This window comes from Pholis gunnellus (genome assembly GCF_910591455.1).
Source record: "Pholis gunnellus genome assembly, chromosome: 14".
NCBI classification, from domain to species: domain Eukaryota; kingdom Metazoa; phylum Chordata; class Actinopteri; order Perciformes; family Pholidae; genus Pholis; species Pholis gunnellus.
Genome location: NC_136541.1, coordinates 12,834,437 through 12,845,748, shown reverse-complemented (window position 1 = coordinate 12,845,748; position 11,312 = coordinate 12,834,437). Strand labels below are relative to the sequence as shown.

The 11,312-nt window shown below is 40.3% G+C and overlaps 1 protein-coding gene across 1 annotated transcript; it reads left to right on the top strand.

Moving 5' to 3' along the window:
- Positions 1-4,722: 4,722 nt before the first annotated feature.
- crsp7 (cofactor required for Sp1 transcriptional activation, subunit 7) lies at positions 4,723-9,723 on the top strand. Its single transcript, XM_079172533.1, has 3 exons — positions 4,723-4,998; positions 6,000-6,074; positions 6,166-9,723. Exons 1-3 carry the CDS (start codon positions 4,927-4,929, stop codon positions 7,876-7,878), a joined length of 1,860 nt encoding a protein of 619 aa, XP_079028659.1. The 5' UTR covers positions 4,723-4,926; the 3' UTR covers positions 7,879-9,723.
- The last annotated feature ends 1,589 nt before the right edge of the window (positions 9,724-11,312 follow it).

Here is an 11,312-nt window from a genome sequence, read left to right as displayed (position 1 = left end):
TGTTCATCTGTTCCATGTCTCTCCGGCCGTTGGTTCTGCATTCATGTGGTTTTAAGCATTTGCTTGTGTGTTTGTGAGTGGATCATAACGGTCTCATCTCTCATATTGCACTTTATGTATTAATTTAAAACACTGATTTATGAGAGTTTATATACCAACCCCCCCCCCCCCCCCCCCTGTGACTGTTATGTGCACTGGACCTGTTTGTCCTGTCTCTGATTAAACTTGCCTTCTTGTAAAAAAAAAAAAAAAAATGAAATATGAAAAAAAGCTTGATTAAATTATAGTTATTTTTTGAAAAGTCATATACAGATTTAAAATAAGAATTTTTACTTAATCAGTGAGTATTTTGTTAGCGGTTTACTGTTGCAGTTTTTCTGGATTTTGGAAAACATTTGTATTTTGGAACAGTGGGGATCAGAGGTGTGTCAATCACGTTGCTGCAGCTCTTTCTGCTATTGATAGCAGGTTTGAGAAAATAGATCTAGAAAAACATATGTAATTAAGTACTGATTTATAAATGAAAAGTTTATTATTGAAATATTTAAAGATGCAAGTACAGTACAGTGTGATTTGTCAGATGAGTACATTTTAAATGTGCATATTATCACAATATTGTGCCAGATGGTATAAATATATTTTAATTCAGTCCAGATATAATTATTTCTAAAATGCCCAATATAAGTTCATTTTCATGAATATTCCACACTATGAAGGTCATTCTGTAGCTGCAACATTATTTCTGTTGATGTGTGTCAAGGTCCTTTAGTGCCAGCATATCCCACCATTATTCTCACATAATGTAAATGTAAATTCAAAAACGTCAGTTAACAAATCTGTTAAAACTAAATTTGTGCGTGAAGTTTTTACCCCCTTTTTTTGTTTTTAGATGAATCACATTTCTGAATTATGGTCTCTTCTTTACTCCTCTCCGTACTTTAATAATGTTGTTACGGCATGAATAACTACACGTTTTCCCCTTTACAGCTTGGCTTTTATTTTCATTCCAGGGTGGAGTCGACTTTGTTTGTCAAAGTGTTTTGTTTTTCTTGTTTGGTAATGTTGTCCTTTGTTCTATCTTTATTCAGCGTCATGTGTAGGCTAATGTATCTGCTAAGTGAAGCCTAAAAGCATCGGAAATATGGTAATCAGCCTTTTATGCACATGTAGGAGCTTTTGTTTGGTACTATGTTTTACACTGCAATATACTGTATGTGCTTATTTTCTGTGCTACACCAACAGAGTTTTATTATGTCATGGTAAATCTAGAGTAGCTTTGTATATTGCTGTACGGTAGGAATAATGTTTTTCGTGCTTTATGTGATATGATGTCAAAGTGAGCAAATGCACTGAGAAATACTGCGCTGCAATATGTCGTTGTGGCTCGATGTTCTCTGCTGGACCTCAGACTTTATAGAGCCTGAAATCTTTGTAGGTCCATTTTCTGTTTTGCTTTTCTTTGTGCTCATGTAGATAGCTCTGATGTGTCGCCTGTTACTGCCACCTTTTTATGCATCAACGTTCAGGCATCCATTGGTATTATACCAGTGTTTACAGAGACAAGAGTTTACAACCGAGCAATGTTTGTTTTACTCTCCATAAAAACATGTTTGTTAAATACTGTATCTCAAATAACAGACTACATATGAACAACTTGCAGTGTAGGATAGCAAACTTATTTTGCTATTTAGATTTACCAGTGAATCAATGATGTAATTTCAATACTATGCCCTAAATAATACATTATATTTGATGAGGTCTTCATTCATAAGCATTTCGAGGCCCTGAAAGCACTTTTTATTTCAATTACAGACTTTTATTTATCAGAAATTCCACTTCCTACCTACTTACTATGAGCAGCTACATGCCATCAGAAGTTGCTTTGTTTTTTAACAGAATAGGTACTATTTAGATTTTATTCAATTTAGTTTTATAGTAAATCTGTCATTAGCACTGTATATTATTCTCTTTTAGTGTTAATCAACAGTTGAACCAGAAAGCCAAAGTACAAAACAGCCATAAATGAGAGAATACTTAGACATTTTATCCCCTCTAACTGTTGAAACACAACCTTTCCCATTGTTTTTCAAAATATTGTAGTGGGGTACGAGCTATTTCATATATCAACTATGAACGTATCAATGCAACATTGAACATTATTACAGAAATTCTTTCAGCTTAACTTAAAGAGATGCGACTGACATATCCTACCCACTACCTGGGGAATCTCTTTTCTGCATGATGCTGAATTCCAAAATATCTCAGACAATACCTTGACATATTGTATTTTGCGTTAAATTAAGTATTTAGTTTTGCTTTGTTTTATTAATCTGCCCTCAAACACTATTTTGCAGTGAATATTACAATACACATATTGTCTGATAAATGACAGATACCGTAAGAAATCAAATAAGAAACATCAGATACAAATACTCTACAGTCAGGCTATATATATATATATATATATATCCACATATCTATATATAGATATAGATATGTATCTATATAGATATAGATATGTGGATATATATATTGACTTTGTGACACAACATGTTAAAACAGAAACTGAATCAGGAAGACGAAAGAGTAATAGTGGTGCACAGTCACTCAGTGGGTTACCCACTCTATGAATCCTTTGTGTGCATTTTTGAGGACAGCCCGCTGCTGGTTCAAGCCTCATACAATGGCAGCTAAATTGTTATACAATGTTTTTTTTGTTTCTGAGAACAGTGATACTATTCCAAACACTGCTCATGCATTTTACTGCCGTGATGGAGTGCACTACGCTCCTATAGTATGCTCGCAGCAACAGGAAACATTATGCTCATAGAATATGCAAAATCTATCATTCTGCAGCACAGCTTGGCAAGTTGGTACTTTTTTGACCTAACCCTTTAAAAATTACGTGGTTCAAACCTTGTTCTTCAAATTGTGTGTTTTCTATTTAAACTGTTTAAATCGGACCAAAAGAATCCAAGTTGGCTGTAAATGTGTGCTATATAAAAGATGAATTACGCTTCTGTTTGAACTGTACCTGATGTATTTTTCTTGTGTGAAGGCTTCTGTCTTTGTATCTTTGCATTATTATTTGTAAATTAAATGAAAATAAATATATCTGACTAAGCAAAGACGTTTCTTTAATCGTATTTGTGTCATTGGGTGGACTACAAAAAACCAATAAAACACAAACTAAACCAGTATTTACATGATGATGATAACAGCCCCCATAACTGGCATAACTCAGACTTTCACACCCACTCCACAGCTTCACGCCCAGCATTTGCCCGGCCTCTCCCACTCTGTCCACACTAACAATTCTACTGAGTTGACACTGGACATTTTGCATGTGGGATGGGTATGACGAAAGTAATAACCAAAGTGACTAGAAGTAAGATCACTGTCTTTTGGTAGGGTTCATGATTATGTTGCGAAGGTTTTTATTTATTGGCTTGAGCCTTATCTATTACAACAGACAAATCCACATATGGCTTTCCCCTTTTTGCTTTATTGGCAATACTCATATAGCCAGTGACTTCTACCTGAGCAAATAATATGACAAATGTATTCTTCTTAAACCACTTGAAAACCTTTCAAAAAATATCGGAATGCACAGAAACTAAGCATGAATGATCCCCCCAAAGAATCAGCAGTTCAGTGGGTCAAATGTAAAGGCCAAGTCCCGGGCTTCATCATCACTGATGTCCTCAAATGGCTCAACAGTGTCTTACAACCAATGTGGTTCAGTGATGCAGCATCTTTTCATTTAGTTGTTTTACTCTCTTTTGGCGACTGAATGACTCCCTCTGCTGGTGGAATGCTGCAATATAAAGACATCATTATTGATAAATCATAGTAACTTGCATGTTGTGGTAAAAACATCCATATCACACTTTTATTTTAAAGCATCAAAAGTGACCTTTAGTAAGGTTTTAAAATTTGATAATATGTAATAGCTGAGAGATTTTACAAACTGTGTGTTTGGGAGTGTGTGTGGTTACTGATACAATATTGGGAAAAGTCGTTTGGCTAAAGTTGATCTACAAATAACTCGACAGATGTTGACATGATGCTGTGCTCTAGGAGGAGGGAAAGTGAAACCAGTGGGCCTCTAACTAACTGTGGATTGAACATGTGTGATCTGAGCTTTGCTATTTCTCTAGAGTTTGGCATGTAGCTTACTTGTTTTCTATTCCTTGAGTCTGTTGTTCGGTTTAGACCTGAAACGGTTAGTATACTCATCAATTCATTGATCGACACAAAGTTAATCACCAACAATTTTCATGACTTAAGAATTGTAAGTCGTTTATCAAGCAAAAATGCCAAACAAACGGTATTTGGTTCAAGCTTTTAAAATATGAGGATTTGCTGTTTTTTTCTGCTTTGTACCCATTGTACAGTAAATACCTTGTTTTTTTTTACTATTCCTCTGACGAAATAACTCATTTAAAAATGTGTGATGGACTTTTACGTTGCATTTGCCAATTTTTTCATAGGCTACATACCACCGACATATACATATAGTGTACATAACAGCAGATCAGGAGGACATCAACAAAGAAGCCGTGGAGTAAACCCTTAATGCATCAATGGGTACAGAGTGTAGGTGAACACAGGGATGTTTACTTGGTTACGTACAGACGTCAGAGCGCACACATCGTATCCCAGCATGCAGCAGGAGGCCGTTGAGAGATCCAGCAGCTGGTAGTGAGTTGCTAGAGCGCCCATCAGGCAGCAGCCAACGGTCAACACTGAACACACATTTCTCCATGTGAGAACATCTGAGCCGTCTAGCTCACAGGCGACTGAAAAATAATGCCGTTCGGACGCCCGACGTGTTACCGCAGCGGCTTTTGAGTCATCATTGTCACCAGGTCTTCATTTTGGAGGATTCCTCCCTCCATCCTCCCGGATCGCACCGAACAGGCAATGACAACGGTCTCGGCTACCCCGCAGCAGATGAGGGACCGGCTGCTGCAGGCCGTCGACAGTCACAGCAATGTGAGTGAAGCTAGCCGGCTAGGAAGCTAACGTTAGCTTGTTTACCTGAACTCTGGCAAACTACACAAGGCAGTTCGAACATTGGTTGTCATTTAACTATTTAGTTGTCTTAACAAAAAATGCGTTATTTCCAATTTGGGCTGGCATTGACCTGTCGAGTGACTGTCGCTGAGCTCACGATTTGACAGCTCGCAAGCTAACTTAGCAGAAGCTTGGTTCGACACCAGTCTGGCGTTAGCTGGTGCATGTAGCATGTTAGCTTCTAGCCGTAACGCTAAGGCGGATTTAGAGTATGGCTCGAAAGAATATAATGTTTGCGTGTGCCTTACCCTTCACTCTGAACTGATCTGTGTGTCCTGCTAATTGTCCGGGGTTTGGTTGTAGACCGTCTCACGCTATTACTTTATTGTTACTGAAGTGTGGGAGGTAGCTAAGCAACTCTTAGCTTAAATAGCTATGTTACGTTTTAGGAAATAGTCGGACCCTTCCTCCTCAAGTTAGTTAGCCTAAATGCTAGCGGTAGCCAAATTAGCTAACACAAATCTGCCGACACTGAACCGCTGGTTGACTTTTTGACAGAATAAGAAACTCTCTTCAAATTAAAGTTTAGCGCTTTTTGCTTTAAGTCTTCTCTCTAATGGTACACTTTTGTTTAAAAGTTTGCAATGATGAAGTTCTTTTGAGTTGACACTTTGCCATCGTTACTTTTCAACGTCGATTTGAAGCATACAGACAAGCTAATGTTACCTAAGCTAACTTGCACCCTTACTCACACACGTTGCAGGCTCGATTCAATAGCTTTTCCAGCCATGACATTTATAAATTAGACTTTGTTAATCGTGTGAGTGTCCGTCATTTGCGTTGTCTTCATCAGGACTGTGAATAACATTTTCATTTAACAGTGGCTGTTAATGGTGATATTAGGCTACCACTAAACATTTGTTTCTGCTAGCAGCTGTGCAGGTGAAGTAATACAAAATGTTTGATTGTCCTCCCTGCAGATATGCAATATGGTGGCTGTATTGGAAGTAATTTCTGGTCTTGAAAAGTTTCCTATCACCAAAGAAGCACTTGAGGTAAGACAGTTGATTTATATGTGAAGTACTACTTCACGTTGAATTATATTGCTGTATGTGTTTCTAACTCTCAAGCATTTTTTTTATGTAGGAAACTCGACTCGGAAAATTGATCAATGATGTAAGGAAGAAGACCAAGAATGAAGATCTTGCTAAGCGTGCTAAGAAACTCTTACGGGCATGGCAAAAGCTGATTGAGCCTGGCCCAGCTGTGGCTGCCAGCGCCCCTGGCTCTACCAATGGCAGTTCTCATCCCTGCAGAACAGATGCCTCTCCTCCTGACATTTCCGTGTCCGGGAAGGGTGTCCCTGAAGTCAAAATCAGAAACGATGTTCACAACACATACTCGCCAAAAGCGGAGAAATCAAGCAGCCGCAAACGACGAGCAGAGCACAGGGACAGTGGAGTGCACTTACCGGAAAAAATCGCCAAGATGTCTTCGTTTGACGTCTCGGTTTCCCCACCGCCCACCAATGGGATTGCAGGCAGTCCTGATGCCCTGCCCGACCAGCAAGTCGTCTCGTCTCCTGACCGATCTCGGATAGAGCACCTTGATAATGATAAAATCAACAGAATTCCGGTTAATGCTGTCAAGCCTCGTCCTAGCTCCCCCGGAGTGGCCAAACTACCGAGCACTTCCTCTATGATTAAGGTCGCTGTGATGCAGCAACAGACCAGACTGGAGGAAGGAGGCGGAGGGGGGTATTATCAAGCCAAAAGTCCCCGTGGCCTCACTTCCAGTCCAAGGAGCGTCAAGCAAGAAACAGTGAACAAGCGCTCTTCAGCATATGCACCAAAAGGAACACCTATCCCAAGCCCTTCCTCTACGGACTCCCCCTTGTCTTTGTCCCAGCCCGTATCCTCCCCAGCCCAAGCATCATCCGCTGACAAGCTGCCAAACTCTTCTCATAGGTCTTCAATGCACTGGACCAGTTCGTCAGAAGTCCCCTCTCATTGTCCACCACAAGACACATCTTCAACACTGGAATCCCCATCGGTCTCCCCTTCACCCTCTCATCCGCAACACAATTCAGAACTACACAGACCAACATCTGAGGGGGCCGTGCCCGTGTCTGATAACAAAGACGGGACAACGGTTCCCAACTCGGAGCATAAAAGGAGGAAGTACAGGTCAAGAGACTACTCTGTCAACCTAGATGGCCAAAAAATAGAGGACACGACTAAACCTGTACGGTTAAAAGAACGCAGGTTAACATTTGATCCTGTCACAGGTCAGATCAAACCTCTGGTACATAGAGAGCCTTCTCAAACAGAGGAAGCCTCCACTCCTGACCTTGCTGAGTCCAGGCAGAGAACTGAAAGCACTGTACAACGGCCCGCTGCTCCGACCCCGCTCCCGGCCCCAGTTCTAGCCCCGGTCCCAACCTCAGCCCCAGGTCCCAGCCCTAATCCTTTCCATCAAACAAACTGGAAGGAACTGTCCAGAAATGAAATCATCCAGTCCTACTTGAACCTTCAGAGTAACGTGCTCACCTCCTCTGGGGTCCAGGCCCAGAGTGCACACTTTTTCATGTCAGAGTATCTGAAAAGGGAAGAACAGGAGATCAAGGACTCGCGGAAGATACACGTTCTGCAGACGGACAGCTCAGTAGGGGATTTACCGGGTTTGAGTCGGGAGGTGACGGACGAGGACCTGGACCGGGTTCACACGCAGCGCTGGCCGGGGGTGAATGGTTGTAATGACACCGAGGGCACCTGGTATGATTGGACAGAGTGCATATCATTGGACCCGCACGGGGATGAAAGCAAATTGAACATCCTGCCATATATTTGCCTAGACTGAGGGGTTTTGGGAACGAGATACTTTGTGATTTTGTTTGTCCACTGTGAGTTTGGCGGAAGCCAGGCCTGCTAAACTCCCTCCCCCCCTCCCCCCATGCCTCCTCCTCCTCTTTCTGTGATAATCTAATTACATTTTGGTTTAAAAAAAGAGTCAAGATTAAAAGAATAGTTAAGTTTGTAATACCAAGGGCTGTTTCTGTTTTATTTTTCAAACTGAAAGCCACAGGAATGACGAGGCCCTAGTTTGCAGTGTGCTGATCCAAACACTGAAGGCGAGAGAGGACAGAATCATCCCAGACAACCGGAAATGGTGTTATGATGTGAATGTTTGATGTTCTGAATCGCACCTCTATTTCAGTCTCACTGGGATGATACCTTTGTCTTTTTTTCTGTTTTTTTGTTGTTGTTTTTAAACCTGTCTAGTTTACAATCCAGGGTTGCATTTGAGGAAATGCCGGGGTTTAGCTGTCCTGTCCAGACCGCCATGTTGGTGCCCAGTACGGTGTTGATAGTTCATCTAGCACAGGTAGAGCCAAACGTGTCCAGAGTATGAAATACTGGATCATATTGGGCAGTTCCAAGAAGCTTTATGTGAGATAAAAAAAGAGTAAATTATAAATTTCTTATCATGTATACATCTATTTATTTTGACCGGTTCATTTATGGGACGTTCATTCAGGCGTACCAGTAGATCTGTTATTCGTTTTATTTTTTTCCTGTCAGTGCTGTCGGTCTCATCTTCGATGTTAAAGGGGCAAACAAATGTTTTTGCATTTGGTCATTAACATTCCATACTCCACCCTTCACCCTCTCTCTCTCTCTGTCTCTCACACATCTCCTGTATGCCCGTCTCAGCTCTCAATAAGAAATGTATTCAGAAAAATTATTTGTTTTAAAACTGGTTTAATCAAAATAATGCGATGTTTATTTAATAATTGATCTAAAAAAATTCCCCCAAAGCTTAAGATATTAAATAATGTCAAAAAATTGATGAATAATTACATTTAGAGACTAAATCAAGGAGATATTTGGATACTGGGACTCGCGTTGTTTCCTTTCCTTTAGATATCGTTTGCCTTCTGGACTTCCATCACAATGTTTTTGTGAGTTGAACGGCCTTAGTGAATGTACGGGATCGACAGCTTATGCACTTGTTCATAAGTTGACAACTTGTTGGTCATCTCATCACTGACTGAATTCAAATGTGAGTAGTGACTGATGTTCCCACAGTTTACTCAGAGTTTAAGACTCATTTAAAGTTTTTGCAGCTGTTTTCGAGAGTTTAGAAAACATTTAGGGTGCGGTCTGAGGAGCATTTCTTTTTGCTTCCTTTTTCCAGTTCAGCAAACATAAAATGGGGAGAGAAAGCTGTGTGCATCGGATATTTTCGGCATTTTCCGTGTACCAACTAGTACTTTTGATTTCCCTTTATTCTCATCAGTCACTACCAGATTTTTCTCCCATGACTTAGATTGGCTTCTGCGCAGCCTCTGTCTTTTCATTCTTTCAGTCATTCATCCCTACCAATGTGCCTTGGTAAAATGGTAAATCTGGATTTGCTTCCGCATAAATCACGCCTGTCCGTGGAGTTTTGTGAGTTGCGAGAATTGCAAAGTCCCCGGATCAGTATGCTGCTGGTATATGCACCGTTTCTGTTACTTTTTGTACACACTGATCCAGAGAGGGTGACGCTGCAGACAATGAGAAACTGCACAACAACGCAGCTGGCAATAAAGGAAAAGTGCTACAACTGGTTGATGAGAATCTGTTTTCTGGAGTTTTGACTGGGGCATCTTTCTTTGTTCAGTGTTTTAACATCTCTCCATTGTTTGAAAATAAAATTATCTAAATCTTCAGCCCAGTCGACTGACTCGTGGGTCTTTTACGGCGCCATTGTGTTCAACAACCGTAGAACATGTTGCCCCATTGACACTAAATGGTCACTCTGAGCTCTGTGTACTTCTGCTTTTTGTTTTGAACTCGGCTGTCGGAAGTTGTATTGTGATGTAATTGCACAGTTCATCCATGCGGGGGTGCGAAAGGTCCGTTTGTCTCCTTTGTCTGCATCAGTATCGGGCCATACGAGTAACTTCAGTTCAGTGGGAATTTATTCATCAGACTTACAGGCCTACAAAGAATATATGGCCTATTTTTAAATAAAAGAACCATACTGAATAGTGTGTCCTCCCATCGTTGGCAGCCTGGGCTGGTCAACACCTGCAGTAAAGAAATGAGTCTATACGTTTGATAAACTACGTCATTCCATGCCGTGACTTAGTGAGCTGATGTAATCTCATCACAGGTATCAGGATGAGTAACTGGTGTGTTTACGCTCGTACTCTGAATCAGTCCTCTGCACACCTGTATGATGTAATCACCTGCCACCTGTTTCCTCAGAATCACAGCTGCAGTGAGACTGAGGAGACACACCTGGGCTCACGTCATTGCTAGTTGATGCGTCTTGTCTTGAAGCTGATGAGTAGTAGGCCTAAAGGCTTCACTGCGTCAGGAAGGATGAAGTTGTGCAATTCCAAGAAATCAAAATGATGTCATGATTGATGTTTGGCTTGTTTTCATTATGTATTAATGGGCTGATTATTTTCTCACTAACTAAATTAATTGTTTTGTCTAAGATTTCAAAGAATAGCTCTATTTGGATGTTTTCAACTTAGTTTTTAATACAAAAACCCAAAGATGATAAATTCACTATCATATATATGACAAAGGAAAAACACCAAAATCAAGTTTAAAGAGCTCCATCAAATATTTGTTTTCGCTTGAAAAGTGGCTGAAAATATTGACTATTAAAAGAAATTGCTGATTAATTTGCTGTCAATGAATTAAATAATTTCCATTTTAGTAAATGATATACAGCACACTACTGTCGGCAGATTGATCACAACAATGGTTTTCATTCTGTAGATCAGCACTTTGTAGACGATACAATACATCTGTGTGCTTATATGTACGAAACACTTTCAGTGGTTCATTTTCAGCACGACACCTCTCAATCAGTAGCTCCCCAACCTCAAACCTGCTTTTAATCATGATGACACCCAACACTAATTAGTTCAGGTGTCGGAAAAGTAACTAAATGCTCCATGAAGCAGAGCAGCTGGAACAAAGGTAGACACCTACATCTTAAGAGCTGCCAGCTGCATCTTTGGTCAATGTAATTCTCCTGACTGGCCAGTAGTCTAAATCTTTACCAGTTTTCTCCCAGTTACACTGTAATAGACCGCAAGATTGCATCTTTTTAACAGTCTGTTCTTGTAGCAGGAAATACATTTTTGAAGTGCTGTTCCATTTTTAAATAATTGCTTTGCTATTCCAGAAAATGAGAAGTGGTGCAGATCAGACTTGTTTCTTTGTGGAAGTGAAAGAAGACAAATTAAAATCCCCTGTTCTCTCCAACTCTCAGTGAAGTTAGGCACT